Source organism: Carex rostrata, chromosome 35 (genome assembly GCF_964058835.1).
Source record: "Carex rostrata chromosome 35, lpCarRost1.2, whole genome shotgun sequence".
Classification (NCBI taxonomy): domain Eukaryota; kingdom Viridiplantae; phylum Streptophyta; class Magnoliopsida; order Poales; family Cyperaceae; genus Carex; species Carex rostrata.
The window spans coordinates 4349046-4374956 of NC_135952.1; the positions used below are offsets into that span (position 1 = coordinate 4349046).

Sequence of the window (25911 nt, forward strand, 5' to 3'; positions counted from 1 at the left end):
TATAGATTAAACATATAACGGTTTAGATTTGTCGTTTGAACATCAAAAAATAGAAAAAACAGTGACAGCACCGCCGGCAGAAATGCTGCCGGCAGCAAATTAGCCACAGCCTATATATATATATATATATAATCTATGATAAAAAAAAATCTCAATTAAAGAACAATAAATTACGTGTTTGTAAACACAAAACAAGCCCACAAAAGAACCCCACTTAATTTGTCAGGGATGGAAGGAGGTGTCCTCATTGCTCACGCCATATCTTATAAAAGTCCAACACTTGACTTTTCAATTTAGGCTCCTTATTCAACATAAACAGAGAGACAATATTAATTCCCAAAACATTTTTCCTTGAGTGAAAATGGCAGAATGTGAACTCAAGCTGTTGGGGGCATGGGCTAGCTCACCCGTAATCAGGGTAAGAATGATGCTAGAACTAAAGGGGCTGAGTTACGACTACATTGAGCAGGATCTTATCAACAAAACCGAGCTTCTTCTTAAACACAATCCAATCCACAAGAAAGTGCCGGTACTTATCCACGGAGATCGAAGCATCTGTGAGTCATTGGTGATTTTGCAGTACATTGATGAGAACTGGTCTGGTACTGGACCTTCTCTGCTCCCTGCTGATCCCTACAAATGCGCCGTTGCTCGTTTCTGGGCAGCGTACATTGATGATAAAGTACTTAAATTACTAGTTTAATTTTACGATCAATATATATATATATATATATATGAAATTAATTGAGTTCTTTAATTACTGAAGTTATGAGATTGGAAATTCCAAAAGTAACAAAGGTTTATATATATATTTCTTTTTTTATCCGTGCAGTTGGCACTTTCAATTGTTGGTATCCTAAAGGCTGCAACAGAGGAGATGAAGGCAGAAAAAATTACCGATGCTCTTGCTGCGTTAGAGCAGTTGGAAGGAGTTTTTAAAAAATGCTCTGCTGGGAAGGGCTTCTTCGGTGGCGACTCCATTGGTTTTCTTGATGTAACTCTGGGTTGCTATTTGACTTCCATCAAAGTAGCAGAGAAGATATCCAGAGCCAAATTGCTTGACAAGACAAAGATACCATTACTGGTAGATTGGGAAAAACGATTCCTCGCTGTGGATTTCATGAAGCGCGTGCTCCCGAGTGTAGAGAGAGTAGAAGAACTCATGAGAATGCTTCGAGCCAAAATATGGAATGTTGCTTCGGCTAATTGAAGGCCCCTTTAGTAGTATAGAGATGATTAATTGTTCAACATATAATTTTTCAGCCAAAAAGAAGAGTCTGCCTGCTGTGATATATATTAGTGTTATTTTAGTTGTTGCAACACTGACTCCAGAATTTGCAAATAAGTTTCAAACAACGAATTCAAACCAATCTACTTAAAAGAAATGCATTTAAATGTCAGATTTTTCATTTACTCCCATATAACAAATCTCCTTCTGACGAGTAGTAACTTATTCTAAAAAAAAAAAAAAAGCTATTAGAAATACTTCATCGTCATCAATGCAAAACAAAATATGAAATACGATTTCCATCTATAACCTCCAGCGAGAAGAACAGAGAATCTAAATGTTGAATCTACATCAATTTTGAAATTCAAACTTTCTCAAAGCTCTTTTGTAATTACGATTATCAATCAAATATGGGCGTGATCCAAAGCTCTTTTGTTAGAATTTTAATGTTGTGTTGGCATTTTTGATGAAAAATTTATTATAAAATGTACAATGAGAAAAAAATACCAATTGATTATTAATTAGAATGTTAATTTTAATTTGTTTCTTATTTTTTTAAGAAAAATGTACATGATTAATACATTTTTTTTGAAGAATGTATATCTCACTTAAATGTTCTTAGTATGTGATATGATAATTTTTTTTTATAATTGTGGAAGCCGCATTATATATGAAACCTTTTTATTGCATATACTATTTGTAGAATGTCTACATTGAAAATATCTATATGTTAATTTAAAAGATTATTACAGTGATTGTTAAAAACATTTAAGATGTAAAATATATTGCAAAATAAACTAATACTATATCATGTATGTGTTTATCTAATAACAGTTTTCATTAAAATATTATACTAAATATGTCATATGCAATAGCCAATATATGAGTATTAGAGAGATATACATGTCGTTTTGCATTAAATAATTTTTGTACTAAATATATAAGATTCTATATAAATCTGTTGATCCTTTGAGATATTACAAATATTACTAATAAATTATATGCCTTGAGACACTCATTTTATGTTCTTAAAAATTAGATCTGTGAATTATTATCTATCGTCCAAGATAAATATACCATATCATCTTCAATTAATATGCCATATGTAAAGAGGATTAAGGATATATATATATATATATATATATATATATATATATATATATATATATATATATATATATATATATATATATATAGGCTGTGGCTAAATTGCTGCTGGCAGCAGTTCTGTCCAGGTGCTGCCGGGGCTATTTTTAGCCGTGTGATGTCCAAACAATAAATCCAAACCGTTAGATGTTTAATCTATATTATAATCTACTTGGAGACCAAATTTTACATTTTTTAGAATTTTTTTACTATTTATTAAGCTGGTTTGAAAACCGCTGATTTCAATGCTGCAGAAAATTACTGAAATCAGTGGTTTTCAAACCAGCTTAATAAATAGTAAAAAAATTCCAAAAAATGTAAAATTTGGTCTCCAAGTAGATTATAATATAGATTAAACATCTAATGGTTTGGATTTGTTGTTTGGACATCACACGGCTAAAAATAGCCCCGGCAGCACCTGGGCAGAATTGCTGCCAGCAGCAATTTAGACAGACCCTATATATATATATATATATAGTTGAGACAAATATGATAAATTTAATAGTAATAGAGCTTTTCAAATGTGGTAGGAAATTAAATGTATAGAAAATTATATCCTTCTTAATTTGACACTTTCCAAATTAAATACCCCACAGGCCACAGTCACATGAGGAAAGTAACGTGAAAATATAGCAGAGAGTAACGTGGAGAGAGAGAGAGAGAGGGGGAGAGAGAGAGAGAGAGAGAGAGAGAGAGAGCGAGAGAGAGAGAGAGGGGGAGGGTGTTGGCAGAGGAGAATGGACGGAAAGCAAAAAGCAAGAGAGGAATACATCAGGGGGCTGTGTGAGAAGAATGAGGCGGCGCTAGCTGGGACTAGAGAGCCACCGTGGCAGCTGGTCCAGAGACGCCGGAAGTACCCCGACCACTGGCGACCGGGCCCCATCTTATCTCCGGCAGCCGAAGTACCAAGATCGAAAACCTATATGCCCTACTTCACCAGACCTACGTATGCACAGGCTGTGGCAACCACCATCAACAAACCACCATCAACAACCAACAACAAACCACCATCAACCACCACTACCCCAGCAGCTCCCCCATCCACCTCCCCGACCACCTCGCCACCAACCTCTCCTCATTCCCCTACATACTATCTATCACCCCACAGCCCAACTCCGCTAAGATTCCCTCCTTTCCCTAGGTTTGGGGAATGGAAGGGAAGATGTTTCCGGTGTTGCCGGAAAGGCCATACAATTGCGCTCTGTCGTAACCCGCCTAGGTGTGGAAGATGTTGGAAAAATGGGCACACTGGAAACAAATGCAGTGAAAAACAAACCAAGCAAGCACCGGCCCCAACTGGTCAACTGACTGGGGAAGCACCGACAGACAAAAAAGAGCCGGGTTTCTCTGATCTCCTTGTTGCTGCTAAACCCCTCAATCCCCCACCCATGCCGGAAGGTAGGCCGAAGAAGATAAGAGTTTTTGTTGATCGAGACCCTGAATACTATCATGAAGAGAACCATCTTAAGCAAGCCGTTGTGGTACATGCCACTGATCTACAAATTAACTTTGAATTAAGTGTGGATAAGGTAGCAGAATGGGTGGCGCAGTCTAATGTCAGTGCTGAAAATGAAGTTAATATAGCAGCAATCACTAAAAGGAGATATCTCATTATCATGCCGGAAGGTGTAGCCCCTGAAACGCTTATTGAGGCAATTCCTTATGACCTGTGGGACCTCGGTCTTTCTTTCCAGAAATGGGACCCCATGGAGGATGGCAAAAAGACGGTGCCGCAGTTCAGAACCATCGTAGACCTTGTTGGTATACCACCACCGTTGTACCGAGAGAATCATATAATAAATGCAGTGAGCTCATTTGGTCTATATCTGGGGTCTATAGCTCAGAGGAAAAGAGAAGATATCTCTACTTGGTCGGTGGTAGTAGCCACCATGAAGCTAGAAGACATACCATTGGAAGTTGGTATGGTGGCTGGAGGTGTTGAGCACCCTGTGCAGATAAGACCGGTAAATTGGTCCGAGGGACCGATATATACAGAACAGGACTTCCCAAAGGCGCCTATGAAATACAGTAAACCGGCAAGGCCACCCAAGCAGAATGAAGCAGGGACCTCTGACAGTAGCCGGGCATGCTTGGATGACTCGGAAAAAATTTACATGTCAAGAAGGGTTCTAATGGAGCTATGTAAGGATGTGGATCCGGAGCTAATACCAATTGAGGTAAGGGAGGTCATCTCCGGCCACCAACCAGAATGGGCAAGGTGGAACCCAGAAGAAGACAATGAACCAATTGCACCGACAGCTACACAGGACCAGGCAACATCGGATCAGCAGAGAAATGAGGTGGTAGCCACACAAGTACTACACCCAATATTGAAATCCATTATCTGTGTGCCACAACAGATCCCACAGGAGGCACAAACGGTTCTCTCTCCTTGTCAGGGAGAAAAATATGATGAAGATACAGGAGTTGAATTTCCATACTTGGGAAAAGAGCAAATGTTGGGATTTGATGTGGCTAGAGGAGAGGGTCAAAATTTACAAGGAGAGGAAAATTACACCTATGAGTCACCTGCCACACTGAATAAGGCACAAGATGTACAACAGACTGTTGAGAACAGTACCCCTACAGAGTTGGTGGGGGAAAAGGACAGAATTCTTTCCTCTCCTGCGACCTTGAGAAATGAAAGAATAGGTGAAAAGGAAGGTTTGTCTCCTGACAAGGAGGTACAACAATTAATAGGAGCCACGCCTCTGCGAATTCTAACACGCAACAAGGACTCACAGGAGGTCACGCTTGAGGAAATGCGCAGGATTGTTATTTTAAAAAGGAAAACAAATAGTATGGGATTGATGGGAGAAGGGCCTGCTGGGCCATCCAAAAAATCGGTGACTACGGCCCAAAGCTCAACACAGGCTGGAATTTCTTTGGGAGCTGGGGGGCTATATCAAATGCAAGTGGAGAATGCTCAATTGGAGACCATGGCAACGGCTACAGGAGTGGCAACAGATCTGCTGGACCAGATCATTCAAGAAGATAATGCGGATAGGCAGGCCCAAAGTGAAAACATAGACGAAGAAAATAACAGTGAGCCCGAATTGGAGTGGGGAGATCATGCAAATCCAGAAAGTGATGAGGAAGGCAATGATGAGGAAGGCAGTGATGAAGAAGGCAGTGATGAAGTTAGTGAGACAGAGGAAGGGGTAGATAGTGAACAAGAGGATTGAGTGGTTCTGAAGTTTTTATTTTTACTAGTGCTAGTTGATGATGTTATCTAGTTTTATTAATGAATTACAAACAATTAAAAATACTTTCGTGGAATGTGCGGGGTCTAGGAAGCAAGGAAAAATGCAATGTTGTTAGAAATACTATAAGAAGTTCGAGAAGTGAGGTGGTTTGTATCCAGGAAACTAAATTGAGTGATTTATCTTATATTGCGGATAGCCTTCCTAGCTATTTTGATAGAAATGTTGTGATGTTAGGCGCCATTGGGTCTGCTGGTGGGTCTTTTATAGCGTGGAAAAGGGACTACAAATTAATTAACTCATTTGTGACAAGAAACACATGCACGGCCACACTAATGCAACCGGCAACGAGTAAGATCTTCCAAGTAACATCAGTTTATGGTCCTTCTCAAGAAGATTTAAAGCTGGAGTTTATCCAAGAGCTACTTGGATTGGCACAATTCATTAACAAACCGTGGATGTTGCTTGGTGACTTTAACCTTGTGCGATGGTTAGTGGACTGATCGGGTCAGATGCGGGGGTTTGATCAAATGTTTGCTTTTAATGATGCAATTAGGCAACTGCAGGTCATAGATGTACCCTTAAAAAATCGAGTATTTACTTGGTCAAATAAACAACCGGCGCCGATTTTTTCAAAATTGGATCGAGCATTTATCTCTACTGAATGGCCGGTTATGCTACCGGATATCACACTCAAGGCATTGGAAGTAGTTGTCTCTGATCATGTACCACTGCTGCTACACCTCAAGCAACAACAGAGGGTGGCGGCGCCACTGAGGATAGAGAAATTTTGGCTTAATTACAAGCACACAACTGAGGTGGTCAAAACAATTTGGGGAGAAGCAGACACCAGCGAAGATGGGTGCTCTGGTTTTAGTAAAAGAATTACATGCCTGCACAAGGATCTTAGAGATTGGCATAGAAGTAGCTTTGGGTCAATGGAAGCTGAGCTAAAACAGTGTAAGGAAGAAATCATGAAACTTGATCAGAGGGAAGAGACTAATCGGCTGCAACAACAAGAATTTCACCAAAGGCAAAAGCTGAGGGAGAGGGCTTATGAGCTAGCTAATAATCTTGAATTAAGATGGCAGCAAAGGTCGAGGTGTAATTGGCTCCAACACGGAGATAAGAACACAAGGTTCTTTCATGCATACGCATCGGCAAGAACACGAAAAAACATGGTTGCCACTGTGAAGGTTGCGAATTCGGTGATATCGGATCCGGGTCAAATTAAAACGGCCTTTGCTGACCACCTGAGGCAAACTTTAGGATGTTCGAGTAGGGTGGAGAGCATTGATTTGACAGTGCTTTATCCAATTGCGGAGGTGGAACTTAGTCACCTGTCATGTCAATTCTCTGAAACAGAAATCCAAAGGGCAGTGAATCAACTTGCCAACAACAAATCAGTAGGGCCTGATGGCATCCCTCATGAGTTTGTTAAACAGTACTGGGAGGTGATTAAAAAAGATGTACTAAAGATTTTCACTGAGTTCTATAACCATGAGGGTAATTTCCAAACTTCAAACCAAGCGAATGTGCTTATGATACCGAAAAAAGAGAATGCAGTGGGACTAGGAGATTACCGACCTATTAGTATTATAAATATCATACCAAAGCTGATTGCCAAGGTGTTAGCCAATCGATTGAGGAAGTTCTTGCCGGCATTAATCTCCACTCAACAAACCGCATTCATTAAAGATCGACACATAGCGGAGAATTTTATTGCAACGCGAGAGATACTCGAGCACATATCAAAATCGGGTAAAGGGGCTATCTTTGCAAAGATAGATTTTGCGAAAGCATTTGATTCGGTGGACTGGAATTTTCTTCAAAAGGTGATGCGAGTTCGGGGATTCCCGGAAAGATGGATTAGGTGGATAACTAGACTACTCACCACTTCTCAGTCTAGGGTCCTCATTAACGAAGATGAAACTGAATTCATTGCACATGGCAGAGGTCTTCGACAAGGAGATCCGATCTCACCAATGTTATTTATATTGGCTGCGGATGTTTTTCAAAGGTTAGTGGCTGGAATCAACTCGACACTGCCAGGGTCTCTAACTAATAGATACTCAGAGGCGATCTTGGCGTTGCAATATGCGGACGACACGGCAATCGTGGCAAACGGAAATCAGGACACTTTGATATCATTAAAACTCATATTGAGAATATTTGCAAAGTGCTCGGGCCTTCAAATAAATTTCAGAAAGAGTAGTTTCATTCCGTTCAATTTGGAACCGAGCAGTGTCATCTTAGCAAGGGAGATTCTGGGCTTCTCTCAGACAACTCTGCCAGTTACTTATCTCGGAATGCCGCTAACTATCAAAGCACCAGAAAAACGAATGTATCTGCCATTGCTAGAAAAAATCGAGAATCGCATGGAGGGGTGGAAGGGCAAATTGATTTTGCGTGGGGGTAGGTTGCAATTGACTAGTTCGGTACTATCGGCTATCCCAATCTACTTTATGACATGCTTTCAGCTACCAAAATGGGTCCTCAACAGAATTGATCAGATCAGACGTTCCTTCTTATGGGGGAAAAATGATGCGACCAAGAGAGGGGTTTCTCTAATTAATTGGGAAACAGTAATACGACCGATAGAATGGGGTGGAATGGGGTTGAAAGATCTTTATATCCACAACATGGCACTGCTTCTACGCTGGTGGTGGAGAGCTTATAATAATCCGACATGCCTCTGGACGCGCACCATAACAATAATAAGATGGACTGGTATTTATGCAACAGGCCCAAATTATTGGTCTGTCACTGGATCATTTTTTTGGAGAAAGTTATTGGCACTGAGGCCAATTTTCAATGCCAGTATCACATGGATCATAGGAAATGGGAAATCCATCTCTTATTGGTTTGATTCTTGGAATGGGGCTCCGTTAGCAACCTTGCTTGAGGAGGGGCACCCGCCTGTGAACCCTAAGCTTTCCCTGTGTGATGCATACCCGATTAGACATATGTTGCATGAGGAGGAGATTGTGATGGAAGACATAACTTTCAATCTGTCATGTGACAGGATAGAATGGAAGTGGAACAAGAAAGGGGTATATACTGCAAAATCGATATACAAAATCATCTCAGAAATGGGACTGATTAAGCCATTGCACATTGGCACCTGGAACCTCACAATACCACCCACAGTTCGCATTTTCAGTTATCTTCTACTTAAACAGAAAATTCTGACAATGGATGTGATGAGTTGTAGAAACATGGGGGTTAATTTGGGATGTGTAATATGTGAGAATTGTCCGATGGAATCGGCGCTACACGTCATTTTTTTTGTGCCCATGTGCAGTAGAGGTATGGTGTGAGATGGCGGCAAAGTTAGGATATAGACTGATGGTGCCTCAGAGTACAATACAAGAGATTTGGAAATTGTCGAAGGAGCAGGCGAATAGAAGAGGCAGGAAATGTAGAACAGAATGGGGGTCCTACTTTGCTTGCACATGTTGGCATCTGTGGAAAAGAAGAAATGAAAAGATTTTTGCTGGCAAATCAATCCCTTCTAATGTCCTGGCAGAAAGGATTTTTGATGAGGGGAGGATGTGGTTAACTTTCTGCAACAGGGGGGGGGGGGGGGGGGGGGCGCAAGCTGCTGGGGACAAACCTGCTGCAGGATCCAGACTGACTGCGTGGAGGATGTGTTTCAAAATAATTGGCATCAATTGAACTGATGCATAGCTGTCTTCGGAAAATTAAGTAGTTTTTAATCATTTTAATTTCTTCTAAGCTTTCAATAATGTAGGTGATGTATTAGTTCTGGCAACAAAAATTGGATGTAAAACTAGGCGGTAGGTAAGCTTGCCAGGTAGGAAGATCAAGGATTTTAACTTAGATATGGGTAGCTATGTGATGTTGATCTTCCTGTTTTAATTGTATCCTATGATGTAGCACTGTTTTTTTATTCAATACATATTATTGGCAGCTACTGCCAATATTTCAAAAAAGAGAGAGAGAGAGAGAGAGAGAGGAAGGAAAGGGAAGTTTGATTTTGTCAAGAAAATTAATAAGAGGATATTTTGTGAGCAGTTTGTAAAATTCGCACAATATACACCATCCAAAATTAAAGCAAGTGGGACCCACATGAATGAAACACCAAATTTGATTGGTTGGGCAGCCAACGATTAAACGGAATAAAATAAAATAGGTAGGTTTCGCAGGCTATATCTTCAAATAAATCGGTTAAATGTTTTAAGTTTTAAATAAAAAAGGGGGAAAATTCGGGCAATCATGGTTAAAAAATAGAATGTGGTATTTCATTTTATATTATCAGCGTATCGGTATCATTGAAGGCCTTAAGTGTAAAACAGAGGCATCAAATATAGTTCCAATTTCTTGTACAAGTTCTAGACAGCAATCGAAACAGGGCACCTTCAATTCAGTCCTCATGACGACAACAATTAAGCATGCATAGAAAATTTTATGCTTGATCTCCAAGCACAATTAATTATGATAAAATGGGGGTCTACGGTCAATGTGAAATAGAAAATTAGGAAACAAAAGAAAAAGAACTTGTGCAGTGCGTGGTTGAGATTTTATGCACTGCATGTCTCTGTAGAAAGATATCCAATAAACTCGCTAGTTGAGGGGATGCTTTAGTTAATAATTTAATTGAAACATTTAAACACAAACAGTAACCATAATATGTTTAGTGTTGGCACATTAAAACATGTCTAATAAAATTGTCCTATTAATTGTTTGTTTCAAAAATAAAATATTTATCTCATTGATTAATTAATAATTTATAGCATTATATTCAGTAATTTAAATTGTAAAAGAAAGGAAAAATGGTCATGCAAGACGACACATTATGTTAGTAATAAATATATTTTACCAGCTGTGACAATTTTACAACTGAATATATATAAAAATAACAAATGTATAATTATTGATGCCTTGCCAACAATTTTAATATATTGTCTATTAAATTAATCATAATTAAAAAAGTAATTTGTCATGCATTAAATGATATGCTAATAGTTCAATTTTGCTAACACTTGATCAGTCCAATAATACTTAATTGCAATATATCTAATATAAAACCTATGTAAAATAAAACAAATATTTTTTTTAAGATTTCATAATTAATTTATTGATTGCCGTAGTTTCAAATAAATAGAAATGCCAAATAAACTATATATCCATGACCCAAAATCTTAAAGGAAAAATACTACATCTTTGTAAACACGAAACCAGTCCACAAGAAAACCCCGACTCTGTCATGGATGCAATCATGCAAGGAAGGTGTCTTCATTGCTGACGGCATATGTAACATATTGAATTCCACCACTTTGGATTATCTTTTTGTTGGCAGTCAACACTTGTATCTAATTTAAGCCCCACATCAACATATATAGACAGAAATCAAACACTAATTCTCAAACAGAGTAAAAATGGCAGAAGGGGATCTCAAGCTGTTGGGGGCATGGGTTAGCCCTTTTGTAATCAGGGTAAGAATGGTGCTCGAACAAAAGGGGCTCAGTTACGAGTACATTGAGCAGGATGTTTTCAATAAGAGCGAACTTCTTCTTAAACATAATCCTATCCACAAAAAAGTACCCGTACTTATCCATGGCGATCGAAGCATCTGTGAGTCATTGGTGATTTTGCAGTACATTGATGAGAAGTGGTCGGGTACTGGACCTCCCGTGCTTCCTGCCGATCCTTACAAACGTGCAGTTGCTCGCTTTTGGGCAGCATACGTTGATGACAAGGTATTTAAATTACTAATTAATTAATCGTTTAACTTTGTGATCAACCAAAATATATATATGAAGTTAAGTTCTATAATTGATCGAATTACAAAAGTAACGAATGTTTCATTTTTTTTTATCCATGCAGTTGTTACCTTCATTTGTTGGTATCGTGAAAACTGCTTCAGAGGAGATAAAGGCAGAAAAGATCAGCGATACAATTGCTGCGCTAGAGCAGTTAGAAGGAGCTTTCAAGAAATGTTCTACTGGGAAGAGTTTCTTTGGTGGAGATACCATTGGTTTCCTTGATGTGACGTTAGGTTCCTTGTTGACTTGGATCAAGGCAGTAGAGAAGATATCTGGGGTTGAGTTGCTCGATGTGATAAAGGTGCCATTCCTGGTAGAGTGGGAAAAACAGTTCTTGGCTGCTGATTTCGTGAAGAGCGCTCTACCAAGTGTGGAGAGGTTAGAAGAGTATGTGGGAGTGCTTCGAGCCACAAGATGGAATGTTGCTTCAGCCAATTGATGGTCTTTTTGGTATACAAATAAATAATCGTTTAGTAATAACTGGGATATGTGTACGCATGTTATTGTGGTGAGTGAAATAATATTTGCAGTTTTGTACTGCTGAGAAAAAAATTATTATTGTACTTCTTTTAGTGAAATATATGAACATTAAACAATAAATTTACTGGTACGGTTTCATGTTGCATATACAGATAAAAGTACGTATCAAATTTTGTCATAAACTCATAGTGTTGTCAAGTAGAAATGGGTTTTCTTTGTTAATTGGTTTTTATCCTATCCACGACGCTGATTACTGACCATTTGATGGACACATAATTGAATTTTCTTCACTTTTGGGAGTTATTTGTTCCGCTTCTTGTGTAGCTATTGTGTGGCAATATTCTACAAAGTAAATTAAATAGCACAGTTTTAGTAAAATGATTTATGCTGCCTGTATTTTTCTATATATGTGGACAGACTAGGAATTTTGATCTATATATATATATTAAGATACTTGTCTTTTCCTATGTACTGTTTTTTTAACCTTAAAATTTAATCATCCCTACGGGCCATTCTAAAAAAAAAAAGGTTTTAGCATGCATATTACTTTTCTACTTCTTCAGTTCATCTGATCAGCCATCAGCTTCATGTTATCCACTGATCTTTTCTCAAAGAAAGTCCTTGGGCGGCCTCAGATCATTCGGGTTAATTGTCTGCTGCCATAATACCAATATATATACCTCTTCCTTGAAATCAAGGGACAAGGGTGGTTGGAGTTGGTGGTGCAATAGAGGTGGAGGCTGTCAATCGGTCTCTTTGACTCTGGTAGACAGGTTCTCAAAAAATAAAAGAGGGTGAATTTTCAAACAAGAGATAAAAAGAAAAGAAAACTCTTAACTTATAATTGCTCAAACTAAAAATCGACACAGTAACCATATTTTTATGGCAGCCCAACATCAAAGATATATATATAGTATAGATTTGAATATTTTATTATTATGGGATCTCTATATTTAATGTCCTAGGAGACCAAATTATATATATATATTTTTAATTATTTTACTATTTTTCAAAAGTTTTTAAAAATCATAGTTTTTCAATGGTACAAAAATGTCTAGAAACAACAATTTTGTACACATCTCAATAAATACGAAAAAAAAAAATCAAAAAATGTTCAATTTGATCTCCAAGAACATTTTAATACAGAGATCGTGTTGAACGGTTCATATCGACTGTTTGAATTTTGAATCGCAAAAATGAATTATAAACATATGATGTCAAGATGTGTCACCATAAAATAGTGTAACTAGATCCATCCTCATATATATAGGAACCTGCTAGTATGCTACGCATAACATAGAGGGTCTTCGTGCAATGGCTCAATATTCGACTTTTCAAAATTATAACGGTCGATCCGAACCGTTCATCTTGTTCTCCATATTAATATGTGTTTGGAGACCACATTTTATATTTTTTGGATTTTTTTTACTATTTTTTTAGATTTATTGAAAATCGCTGTTTTTTATGGTCCAGATTTGCTGAAAACAGCGATTTTCAATAAATCTAAAACAATAGTAAACAAAATTCCAAAAAATGTAAAATTTGGTCTCCAAACACATATTAATATGGAAAACAAGATAAACGGTTCGGATCAACCCTTAGGATTTTGAAAAGTCGAATATTGAGTCATTCCACGGAGGCCCTCTATGTTACGCATAGCATATTAGCATATTCCTATATATATATATATATATATATATATAGAGAGAGAGAGAGAGAGAGAGAGAGGTTGGCTAAGCTCAAAATATTTTTTCCTAGCTTCCGGAATAAACAACTCAGTTTTTCGATTTTTAAAGTTCAAACAGTCGATCAAAACCATTAGATGTTCAATCTATATTAAAATTTACTTGAAGACCAAATATTATATTTTTTGAATTTTTTTTACTATTTATTAAGATGGTTTGAAAATACCTGTTTTCCAATGATGCATAAATTTAATAAAAACAAAGATTTTCAAACCTTTTTAATAAATAGTAAAAAATTCCAAAAAATATAAAATTTGGTTTCCATGCACATTTTAATTTATATTGAACATCTAACGGTTTGGATCTACTGGCTGAACTTTACAAATCAAAAAATCGAGTCGTTTGTTCCGGGGGCTATAGGAAAAAACATTTTGAGCTTAGCCAACCCCCCCTCTCTCTCTATATATAGAGTGACTAATGTGCATTCATATGCATATGGCCCGATATGCATATGATCCAAATTTAAAATTTCAAAATCCAAAACTTCGGTCCAAACCGTTCATCTTGTTCTCCATATTAATATGTGATTGGAGACCAAATTTTACATTTTTTTTAAATTTTTTTACTATTTATTAAGCCACTTTGAAAATTGCTGATCCAACGGTGGCTGCTGATTTTACTGTTTTGTTAAGCCACCGTTGGATCAACAATTTTCAAAGTGGCTTAATAAATAGTAAAAAAAATCAGAAAAATGTAAAATTTGGTCTCCAAGCACATATTAATATGGAGAACAAGATGAACGGTTCGGATCGACGTTTTGAATTTTCAAATTTCAAATTTGGACCGTATGCATATCGGGCCATATGCATACGAATGCACATTAGTCACTCTCTCTCTCTCTCTCTCTCTCTATATATATATATATATATATATATATATATATATATATATATATACAGAGTTAGGCTGGGGTGCTATGGATAGCATAGTGGCCTCCCGTGCTACAGCTCAATATTCAAGTTTTCAAAATCCAAACGGTCGATCCGAACCGTTCATCTTATTCTCCATATTAATATCTGCTTGGAGACCAAATTTTATAATTTTATGAATTTTTTTACTATTTATTAAGCCACTTTGAAAATCGCTAATCCAACGGTTTTACTGTTTTGTGCAGCCACCGTTGGATCAACAATTTTGTAAAATACTTAATAAATAGTAAAAAAATTCAGAAAAATGTAAAATTTGGTCTCCAAGCATATATTAATATGGAGAATAAGATGAACGGTTCGGATCGACCGTTTGGATTTTGAAAACTCGAATATTGAGTCGTAGCATAGAGGCCTCTATGCTATCTATAGCACCCCAGCCTAACTATATATATATATATATATATATATATATATATATATATATATACAGAGAGAGAGAGAGAGAGGTTGACTTGGGTCAGCCATGGCTCACCAAGCATTTGTACTCCACGCCGTATTTTCATTTTGAAAGTCCAAATAACCGATCCGAACCGTTAGATGTGATCTCCATATTGAAATTTGCTTGGAGACCAAATTTTACTTTTTTTTGGAATTGTTTTACTATTTATTAAGTATTTTTGAAAATTGCTGTTTTGCTATGAACAGTAAAATTTTCTGATCCATCGGATCAGCAATTTAAAAAAAATTCCAAAAAATGTAAAATTTGGTCTCCAAGTAAATTTCAATATGGAGAACAAGATGAATGGTTCGGATTGGTTGTTTGAATTTTCAAAATGACTAAAATGAGCCATGACTCATTTTAGCCCAAAACTCTCTCTCTCTCTCTCTCTATATATATATATATATAGAGGTTGGCTAAGATCAAAGTGGTAGTTCCTAAACTTTGGTGCTATCAATTCGTTTTTCAATTCTCAAAGTTCAAAACGCCGATCCGAACCGTTCAAGTCAATCTCTATATTAAAATATGCTTGGAGACCAAATTTTACATTTTTCTGAATTTTTTTACTATTTATTAAGCCACTTTGAAAATCGCTGATCCAACGGTGACTTAACAAAATAGTAAAATCATAAGCCACCGTTGGATCAGCGATTTTCAAAGTGGCTTAATAAATAGTAAAAAAATTCAGAAAAATGTAAAATTTGGTCTCCAAGCATATTTTAATATAGAGATTGACTTGAACGGTTCGGATCGGCGTTTTGAACTTTGAGAATTGAAAAACGAATTGGTAGCACCAAAGTTTAGGAACTACCACTTTGATCTTAGCCAACCTCTCTCTCTCTCTCTTTATATATATATATATATATATATATATAGAGAGAGAGAGAGAGAGTTGGGCTATCGTGCATTGCAATGTATAGACCCTCTTGTACATTGTACTATAAATTGTTGGTTTTGAAGTTCAAATAGTTGATCTAAACGGTTCATCATGTTCTCCATATCAAAATGTGCTTGGAGACCAAATTTTATATTTTTTTGAAATTTTTTGCTATATATTTTTTAGAATTTTTGAAAATTGTTGTTTTTCAGAAATTTTTGGACTATAGAAAAAAAGTAATTTTCAAAAATTATAAAAGAAAGCAAAAAAATTTCAAAAAATGTAAAATTTGGTCTCCAAGCACATTTTGATATGGATATCAAATTGAATGGTTTGGATTGTATTTTTTTGAAGTCAAAATCAACAATTTATAGTCCAATGGTTTGCAATGCACCATAGCCCAACTCTATATATATAGAGGTTGGCTAATATCAAATCGATTGTTTCGTATGTACGTTCCATTTGATACGAATCTCAAAATGGACCATCCATATCAGACTTTCGAACTATGAAGATCAATTATTCAAAAAATTTCTAAATGATGGTCAATTTTACAATACCATAATATTTTATTCTAGAGCCAACTATATATATATATATATATATATTGTTTGTATATGTATACGCTTATGAAACATAAAACCGTATTAATATCCAATCCATTTGCACCCCTATCAGTCAAACGAATCCATTTCCCTCAGGTAATTGAGGGAGTAGGATACTCCCAGCCAAATAAAAATAAATTTGGTTTCTTAGAACACAGGAGTCAGGGGTACTGGACTTAAGAAGAGAAAATAAGGTCAATTAACCTTTTTTTTTTTTTATTTATGCATGATTTTATATGTAATTTAAAATAAAACAGTAAAACGGTGACTTAACAAAACAGTAAAATTAGAGCCACCGTTAGATCAGCGATTTTTAAAGTGACTTAATAAATAGTAAAAAAATTCCGAAAAATGTAAAATTTGGTCTCCAAGTACATTTTAATATAGAGATCAACTTGAATGGTTTAGATCAAAGTTTTGAACTTTGAAAAATGAAAAATGATTTGGTTACACGAGATCTCATTATACTCGGTCAGCTATTGCATTAGATCTGAATTCATGTCCAACACATGGTTTGGAAACTCAACCGAGTCAACTCGGTATCGATCGGGTCCGATTCAAGTTTCACCCAAGTCTCATACCCATGTGATTTTTTCATCAAACTCGGTTGAACAATGTTTGACTCGGCCGAGTTATCGGATTTTTAGGCCAAGTCAAGCATGAATCAGGCCGAGTCAAGTCCGAGTCCTTCAGTTATTTTACATTTTTTTTTTCCTAGCACTTGTTGATCTATGATTTCAAAACAGCAAAAGAAAAATCAAATTATACAAACAAAAATTGAACAAGAAAAAAAAGTTAATACATACCTTTTGAAGATAATTCTATACTAAATTTATCTGTCAATATAATCTTGTTTTTTATTCATACATAAAATGTGTGTTAATTTGTAATGCTCATAATTTTTTTCTTTTTTTATAATTTTTTGTCTATATAGTTTTTTTATAAATTATATATTTTTTTACTACTTTTTTCATATATTTTGACTACAAAACAAGTTTCTACTAAATAAATCCGATTTTTCCAATTCCATTCAATTTTGATTCCATAGTTAAGTATTCATTCTGATTCCAATTCCGATTCCGACATTGAGAACCATGGTCCAGCATCCAATACAAGCTCTTGATGATGAATGAAGCAGAGCACCTCCTTTACTCCGCAGTGGCAGCAGACTAGTAAAATCAATTCCACAGAAATTCCACAGCTCATTACCTCATGACGACAGTACTTGCGCAACCATTCTCTGCTTCTTCTCCAAGCAGCACCATCACTGGAGAGTGGAGACAGCTATTCCGTAGATAATATTAATTGCCACACAATATCATTTTCTCCACTGCTGAATGCTGATTAATTTCTAATTTAAAAATATTTTTTTATTTTACTTACGTTTCCTTTCCCTACCAGTTTGAGAATTCGTATCATCTGAGGTAACTCAACTTTTGAGTTAAACATCTGGACCACATCTGGACCGTCGGATCTAAATCCTCATTAATGTTAAATGGCTCCATGTGTTTTAGACTTTTAGTTTTAGGTGTGGGCCAGATTGCCTGAATTTTGATCGGACGGTTAATTAACTCAAAACGGTGTGTTAAATGCAGAGGATATAGATTCGCAGTTCGAAACCCAGAAAAGAAAAAAATAAAAAGAATTTTCTCTTTCATTTTTTTATGCTCGCTTCAGCCGTCTTTTTTTTATTTAACATGCTTCTAATTGATTCCTCTTTTTATGGTCTAGTGGCATCAGTTGCAACTGTCCAGACTGCTCCTTTCTCGATCGCATTAGATATCTACAGCAATCTTTTTTCTAGAGGTATATATATTTTAGTCACTGATTTTTTGATTTGTTTGCCATGGCGAGTCTTATGATTTTGAGATCAACTACGTGTGTGAGTTGCTATATTTCATTTGAATTTTAGATTAATTTTGCTGTTTTTTTTTTTCCGTTGTTCCTCAGTTGTTTAGCATCAGTTGTATCTTTTTCTTTTATTCTTACAATTCAGATATCGCTAATTCATACGTTCTTAATCTTAGTTAACGTTGTTAGTTGATGTTGTTAATTTGTGATTAATATAGTGCATTTAAACACGCATGCTATTAAACACACATGCATACATTTCCCAATCCCAATTATTACTGAACAATCGATTATTTCTACACTAAAAAAGTACGTCAATTAACCGAATCAACGTTCCATATTGTGGTTTGAACTATTCTCACGAGCTCTTCTACCCTCTCCACACTCGGAAGAACACGCTTCACGAAATACTCAGCGAGAAAGCGTTTTTGCCACTCCATCAATAATGGAATCTGTCTCATCAAGTAGCTTTACTTCTAATATCTTCTCTGCTGCCTTCATTCAAGTCATCTGGCAACACAAAGCCACATCAACAAAACCAATAGAGTCACTACCAAAGAATTCCTTCCCAGAATAACATTTCTTGAAACCTTCTTCTACTCTAGCGCACCAATTGTATTCGCAATTTTTCTGCTTTTGTCTCCTCTGTTTTAGCCTTAAGAATACCAACCAATGAAGGAAAGAACTGCACGAATAGATAAAATAAAAAATTGAAGATTTTGGAGGGGAGACGAACAGACGGAATTGAAAGAAGTGAAATAACAAAAGTATACAGAGGGGAGGGAAAACTTTACGAGGGTGGAGCTCACAAGAACATTTTGTCAAGACAATTAATGAAGAGGTATTTTGTTTGATCTTTTGTACAATCAGGACAGTTTGTAAAATCTCCTTGTATATTGCTTTAGTTGTGGGTCCACCATAATTTAATTGTTTCATTCTTTAACATTTTTCAAGAATTAAATCATGGGTTTATAGCTGACAACAAAATTGAATCATAGGTTTGACAAAATAAAATTGTTGAAGAGATATTATATCTGCTGAACCACTATTTTAGTTCCGCCGGTATAACCTGCGAGAACAAGGAAAAAACCAAAAAAAAAAAAAAAAAAATAGTGTTTAAATTGATTTTTTGTGAAGATGGTAAAAAAAAGTTTCGGCCGAGGTTATATTTTTTTTACACAATTTTTATAATTATTCATTTCTATAATGGAAAGTTTTGATTCTTCAGTTATAGAATTTTTAAGTTTCTTATATGATATCTTATTTATATTATTTTACCTTTAACTTAAACATATATACAATTGAAATTAATTATTTAAAGTAGATAATATTATTACATATTTATAACAAAGCTAACATAAGTAATTTTTTATGGAATATCAAGTCTTAATCATCTAAATATGTAAAACACTTCAAATTATAAAAATAATTAAAAGTCCCTTTGAGAAAGTTTTTTTCTTTTTGAGAAAAAATATGGATCACGCCCATATTTGATTGATAATTGTGATTACAAAAGAGCTTTGAGAAAGTTTGAATTTCAAAATTGATGTTAGATTCGACATTTAGATTCTCTGTTCTTCTCGCTGGAGGTTATAGATGGAAATCATATTTCATATTTTGTTTTGCATTGATGACAATGAAGTGTTTCTAATAGGTTTTTTTTTTTTTTTTGAGTTTATAGAATAAGTTACTACACGTCAGAAGGAGATTTGTTATATGGGAGTAAATGAAAAATCTGACATTTAAATGCATTTCTTTTAAGTAGATTGGTTTGAATTCGTTGTTTGAAACTTATTTGCAAATTCTGTAGTCAGTGTTGCAACAACTAAAATAACACTAATATATATCACAGCAGGCTGACTCTTCTTTTTGGCTGAAAAATTATATGTTGAACAATTAATCATCTCTATACTACTAAAGGGGCCTTCAATTAGCCGAAGCAACATTCCATATTTTGGCTCGAAGCATTCTCGCGAGTTCTTCTACTCTCTCTACACTCGGGAGCACGCGCTTCATAAAATCCACAGCGAGGAATCGTTTTTCCCAATCTACCAATAATGGTATCTTTGTCTTGTCAAGCAATTTGGCTCTGGATATCTTCTCTGCTACTTTGATGGAAGTCAAATAGCAACCCAGAGTTACATCAAGAAAACCAATGGAGTCGCCACCGAAGAAGCCCTTCCCAGCAGAGCATTTTTTAAAAACTCCTTCCAACTGCTCTAACGCAGCAAGAACATCGGTAATTTTTTCTGCCTTCATCTCCTCTGTTGCAGCCTTTAGGATACCAACAATTGAAAGTGCCAACTGCACGGATAAAAAAAGAAATATATATATAAACCTTTGTTACTTTTGGAATTTCCAATCTCATAACTTCAGTAATTAAAGAACTCAATTAATTTCATATATATATATATTGATCGTAAAATTAAACTAGTAATTTAAGCACCTTATCATCAATGTATGCTGCCCAGAAACGAGCAACAGCGCATTTGTAGGGATCAGCAGGGAGTAGAGAAGGTCCAGTACCAAACCAGTTCTCATCAATGTACTGCAAAATCACCCAACGACTCACAGATGCTTCAATATCCGTGGATAAGTACCGGCACTTTCTTGTGGATTGGATTGTGTTTAAGAAGAAGCTCGCTTTTGTTCATAAGATCCTGCTCAATGTAGTCGTAACTCAGCCCCTTTAGTTCTAGCATCATTCTTACCCTGATTACGGGTGAGCTAGCCCATGCCCCCAACAGCTTGAGTTCACATTCTGCCATTTTCACTCAAGGAAAAATGTTTTGGGAAATTAATATTGTCTCTCTGTTTATGTTGAATAAGGAGCCTAAATTGAAAAGTCAAGCTAGTGTTGGACTTTTATAAGATATGGCGTGAGCAATGAGGACACCTCCTTACATCCCTGACAAATTAAGTGGGGTTCTTTTGTGGGCTTGTTTTGTGTTTACAAACACGAATAATTCATTTGTCACTGTGGTCTCCACAATCACCAACACACACAGCATTCTGTTCCACAGAATGCTGTGTGTGTGTTTCCAGGACGAAGTGGAACAGATGACGAAGATCATTTTACTTAAACTAAGCTATTCCGTAGATTGGCACACAATAGCTACACAAGATGTAAAACAATGAATCCCACAAATAGTTGACAAAATTCAAACATCAAATGGTCAACATCAGCTTTTAATTTGGTTGGCTTAAAATATCTCTGCTGGGAAATTTCCGATATCACTTTCTCCACTGCTGATTAATTTCTAATTTAATTTTTTTTTTTTTTTTTTACTTATGTTTCCCTTCCCTAGCAGTTTGAGAATTCGTATCATCTGAGGTAACTCAAATTTTAAGTTAAACATCTGGACCATCGGATTTAAATCCTCACTAATATTAAATGGCTCCATGTGTTTTAGGTGTGGGCTAGATTGCCTGAATTTTGATCGGACGGTTAATTAACTCAGAACGGTGTGTTAATGCAGAGGATATAGATTCGCAGTTCGAATCCCAGAAAAGAGAAAAATAAAAATAAAAATTCTCTTTCATTTTTTTATGCTCGCTTCAGCCGTCTTTTTTTTATTTCACATGCTTCTAATTGATTTCTCTTTTTATGGTCTAGTGGCATCAGTTGCAACTGTCCAGACTGCTACTTTCTCGATCGCATTAGATATCTACAGCAATCTTTTTTCTAGAGGTATATATATTTTAGTCACTGATCATTTGATTTGTTTGCCATGGCGAGTCTTATGATTTTGAGATCAACTACGTGTGTGAGTTGCTATATTTCATTTGAATTTTAGATTAATTTTGCAGTTTTTTTTTTCCGTTCTTCCTCCGTTGTTTAGTATCAGTTATATCTTTTTCATTTATTCTTACAATTCATATGTTCTTAATCTTAATTGTTAGTTGTTGTTGTTAGTTTGTGATTAATATTGTGCATTTAAACACGCATGCTATTGAACACGACTCAGCTATTAAACACGCATGCATACATTTCCCAATCCCAATTATTACTGAACAATTGATTATTTGTATACTTAAAAAGTACTTCAATTAACCGAATCAACGTTCCATATTGTGGCTCGAACTATTCTCGCGAGCTCTTCTATCCTCTCCACACTCGGAAGAACACGCTTCACAAAATCCTCAGCGAGAAAGCGTTTTTGCCACTCTATCAGTAATGGCATCTTTGTCTCATCAAGCAGCTCGATTCCTAATATATTTTCTGCTGCCTTCATCCAGGTCAACTGGCAACCCAAAGTCACATCAACAAAACTAATGGAGTCCCCACCAAAGAAGTCATTCCCAGCAGAGCATTTCTTGAAACCTTCTTCCAACTGCTCTAGCGCACCAATTGTATCCGCAATTTTTTCCGCTTTTGTCTCCTCTGTTTTAGCCTTAAGAATACCAACCAATGAAGGAAAGAACTGTACGGATAGATTAAAAAAAAAACATGAAACATTTGTTAATTGTGCAATTGATCTCAAGTCATATAACTTGTGTAAATATTATAGAATTTAATTTCATTTATATTAAAAAAAAATAATAAATTTAAGTACCTTATCGTCAATATATGCTGCCCAAAAGCGAGAAAGGGCTCGTTCATAGGGATTAGTAGGGAGCAGAGGAGGCCCAGTACCAGACCAATTCTCATCAATGTAATGCAAAATCACCAATGACTCGCAGATGCTTTGATCGTTGTGAATAAGTACTGGCACTTTCTTGTGAATTGGATTGTGTTTGAGAAGAAGCTCGCTCTTGTTGAAAATATCCTGCTCAATGTACTCGTAACTCAGCCCCTTTTGTTCTAGCACCATTCTAACCCTGATTACATATGGACTAGCCCATGCCCCCAGCAGCTTGAGATCACCTTCTACCATTTTCACTCTGTTTGAGGATTAATGTTTTTGTTTTTGTTTTTGTTTTTGGGAAATTGATATGATTTCTCTGTGTGTTGTATCCGAGGCTTAAATAAGGTAGAAGTGTTGACTGCATAATCCAAGTGATGAAATTATATATATATTATATATATTATATGCCGTCAGCAATGAGGACACCTCCATGCATCCAGTACAGAGTGTGGTTCTTTTGTGAATTGGTTCTTGTGTTTTCAATGATGTAATTAAGATTGTTCCTTTAAGATTTTTGATAATGAATCAAATTAATAGCTAAATAGTGTTAATTATGTCTTAGTGTGGAAACATGTTGACATTCATAGTTATTTGATATCTGTGATAATAAATAAATTAATTAACTTATTTAAATTAATAATTATAAATATGTTGAGATAGATCATTTTACTAAACCTGAGCTATTTCGTAGATTGGCACACAATATATAGCTACACAAAACTAATAAATTACAAGCCACTAACCATAAAAGTAACTAATAAATCACACAATAAATATTAAAATTAATAATTATAAATATGTTGAGATAAACCATTTTATTAAAACTGAGCTATTTTTTAGCTAATTGCCACACGCTACACAAAACTAATAAATCACAAGCCACTAACCATAAAAAAATAAAATAATAATAAATCACAGAATTGGAGAAGCAGAGCACCATGAGTCCTCAGGACGACAGCACGGAAGTATTTTATGCTTGATCTCCAAGAACAATAAACTATATGATACAAAGAGGGCCTACTGTCAATATGAAATAGAAAGAAAAAACAAAAACAAAAAAACAAAATTCTGCAGTGCAAGGTTGAGATTCTATGCTCTCATGTCTCTGTGGAAAAGATATGCAACAACCTCGCTAGTGGAGGGGTACCTCAGTTAATAATTTAATTGGTACATTTAAACGCATACAGTAACCATACTATCTTTTGTGTTGGCACAATCAAATACATCCAATAAAATTATTTTATTGTTTGTTTCTAGATTTGTTTTAACTCATTGATTAATTTATAATGTATAGCATTAAGAAATTTTACATATCATTTTAGAGTTTAACATATCCAGTAAATAAAATTCTAAAAGAAAGAAAAAAAAGGGCCATGCACAGAGGATACATTATGTTAACAATTAACCAAATGATTATCAATTTTGCTAAAAGTTGATCAGTGCTCCAATAATAATTTATTGCAACATATCTAATATAAAACATATGTAAAATAAAACAAATATAAAATTTCTATTAAATTTCATAACTAATTTGTTGATAGTCATAGTTATCAAGTAAATATAAATCCTAATAAAAGAACCAGCCCACAACAGAACCCAAAATCTTAAAGGGTGCAAGGAAGATCTCGAATTCGCATCCTCTGAGATATCTCATATTTTGCGTGACTTTTCGGAAATTCTCAGCCGTTCAAATACGTTCTGCACGAATAGACACCGGACACGTCGGTCACGCAAAATATGAGATATCTCAGAGGATACGCACTCGAAAGATCTCTTCATTGCCGACGTTGTGTATATATATATCATATTAAATTCCACCGCTTAATTGGATTATCTTTTCGTTGGCAGTCAACACTTGTACACTTCTACCTTATATAAGTCTCGCATACAAGATACAACACAGAGAAATCGATCATATCAATTTAATTTCCATGAACAATAATTCCCAAGTGAAAATGGCAGAAGGTGATCTCAAGCTGTTAGGAGCAGGGCCTAGCCAATTCGCCAGTAGGGTCAGAATGATTCTAGAACAAAAGGGGCTGAGCTACGAGTACCTTGAGCAGGATCTTTTCAACAAGGGTGAGCTTCTTCTCAAACACAATCCGATCCACAAGAAAGTGCCAGTACTTATCCATAACGATCAAAGCATCTGCGAGTCGTCGGTGATTTTGGAGTACATTGATGAGAACTGGTCTGGTATAGGACCTCCTGTACTTCCCGTTGATCCTTACGAACGCGCCACTGCTCGTTTCTGGGCAACTTTTGTTGACGATAAGGTATTTAAAATTTTTAATTTCATAATCAACCGCAATATAACTGAAATTAAGTTCTACAATAAGAAGAGTTATATGAGTGAAGATGAATTGCAAAATTAACAAATGTTTCATGTTTTTATTTATCCATGCAGTTGTTCCTCTCATTTATTGGTATCCTGAAGGCTGCAACAGAGGAGACAAAGGCAGAAAAAATTGCGGATACAATTGCTGCGCTAGAGTTGTTGGAAGAAGCTTTTAAGAAATGTTTTGCTGGGAAGAACTTCTTTGGAGGAGACTCCATTGGTTTTGTTGATGTGACTTTCGGTTCCCAGTTGGCCTGGATCAAGACAGTAGAGAAGATATCTGGAGCCAAGCTGTTTGATAAGACAAAGGTGCCATTATTGGTAGAGTGGGAAAAACGCTTCCTCGCTGCGGATTTTGTAAAGAGTGCTCTACCGAGTGTGGAGATGATAGAAGAGTACATGGGAATGCTTCGAGTCACAAGATGGAAAGTTGCTTCGGCCAATTGATGGACTTTTTGGTATAGAAATAAATGATTGTTTAGTAATAATTGGGATGTGTAAGCGTGTTATTGTGGTTAGTGAAATAATGTTTGCAAACTTGTAGTGCTAAGAAAAAAAAAATACTATACTTCTTTTAGTGATATGAACATTAAACAATAAATTTACTGGTACGGTTTTAGGTTGCATATACAGATAAAAGGATGAACCAAATT

General features: G+C 35.7%; 4 protein-coding genes and 1 pseudogene across 8 annotated transcripts in view; 3 read left to right on the forward strand and 2 right to left on the reverse strand.

Annotated features, from left to right (window-relative positions):
* LOC144549380 (putative glutathione S-transferase GSTU6) overlaps window positions 1-25869 on the forward strand; it is a 40254-nt gene extending 14385 nt beyond the window's left edge. Inside the window, exons 1-2 of one of the 3 annotated variants that reach the window (XM_078298085.1) lie at window positions 24838-25196; window positions 25328-25869. In XM_078298085.1, the coding sequence (XP_078154211.1) occupies window positions 24852-25196; window positions 25328-25705 (723 nt within the window). In that variant the 5' untranslated portion in view covers window positions 24838-24851 and the 3' untranslated portion in view covers window positions 25706-25869. Of the gene's footprint in view, window positions 1-832; window positions 1274-24837; window positions 25197-25327 lie in introns of those variants that run through there. The other 2 variants (XM_078298087.1, XM_078298086.1) reach the window with 2 other exon arrangements.
* Window positions 1-25911, forward strand: part of LOC144549381 (putative glutathione S-transferase GSTU6) — a 69153-nt gene that overhangs the window by 6788 nt on the left and 36454 nt on the right. The window lies entirely within an intron of this gene.
* Window positions 253-12066, forward strand: LOC144549383 (putative glutathione S-transferase GSTU6). 2 transcript variants are annotated; one of them, XM_078298095.1, is made up of 2 exons: window positions 253-682; window positions 11428-12066. In XM_078298095.1, the coding sequence occupies exons 1-2, from the start codon at window positions 362-364 to the stop codon at window positions 11803-11805; spliced, it is 699 nt and encodes a 232-aa protein (XP_078154221.1). In that variant the 5' UTR covers window positions 253-361; the 3' UTR covers window positions 11806-12066. The 2 variants fall into 2 exon arrangements, with proteins under 2 accessions (XP_078154221.1, XP_078154220.1); XM_078298094.1 differs by lacking the exon at window positions 253-682 and adding an exon at window positions 10922-11300.
* LOC144549384 (glutathione S-transferase U18-like) lies at window positions 20156-21164 on the reverse strand (annotated as a pseudogene). Its single transcript, XR_013509664.1, has 2 exons — window positions 20739-21164; window positions 20156-20596 (listed from the first exon to the last, which is right to left on the reverse strand). The product of XR_013509664.1 is annotated as a glutathione S-transferase U18-like (transcript).
* Window positions 22279-23226, reverse strand: LOC144549382 (glutathione S-transferase U18-like). Its single transcript, XM_078298093.1, has 2 exons — window positions 22849-23226; window positions 22279-22716 (listed from the first exon to the last, which is right to left on the reverse strand). The coding sequence occupies exons 1-2, from the start codon at window positions 23167-23169 to the stop codon at window positions 22339-22341; spliced, it is 699 nt and encodes a 232-aa protein (XP_078154219.1). The 5' UTR covers window positions 23170-23226; the 3' UTR covers window positions 22279-22338.

Coding starts and splice junctions, on each gene's coding strand:
- LOC144549383 (XM_078298095.1), top strand. CDS start 362: ATGGCAGAATGTGAACTCAAGCTGTTGGGGGCATGGGCTAGCTCACCC. Junction 683..11,427: donor CAGCGTACATTGATGATAAA/GTACTTAAATTA, acceptor TTATCCATGCAG/TTGTTACCTTCATTTGTTGG.
- LOC144549382 (XM_078298093.1), bottom strand. CDS start 23,169: ATGGTAGAAGGTGATCTCAAGCTGCTGGGGGCATGGGCTAGTCCATAT. Junction 22,717..22,848: donor CAGCATATATTGACGATAAG/GTACTTAAATTT, acceptor CTATCCGTACAG/TTCTTTCCTTCATTGGTTGG.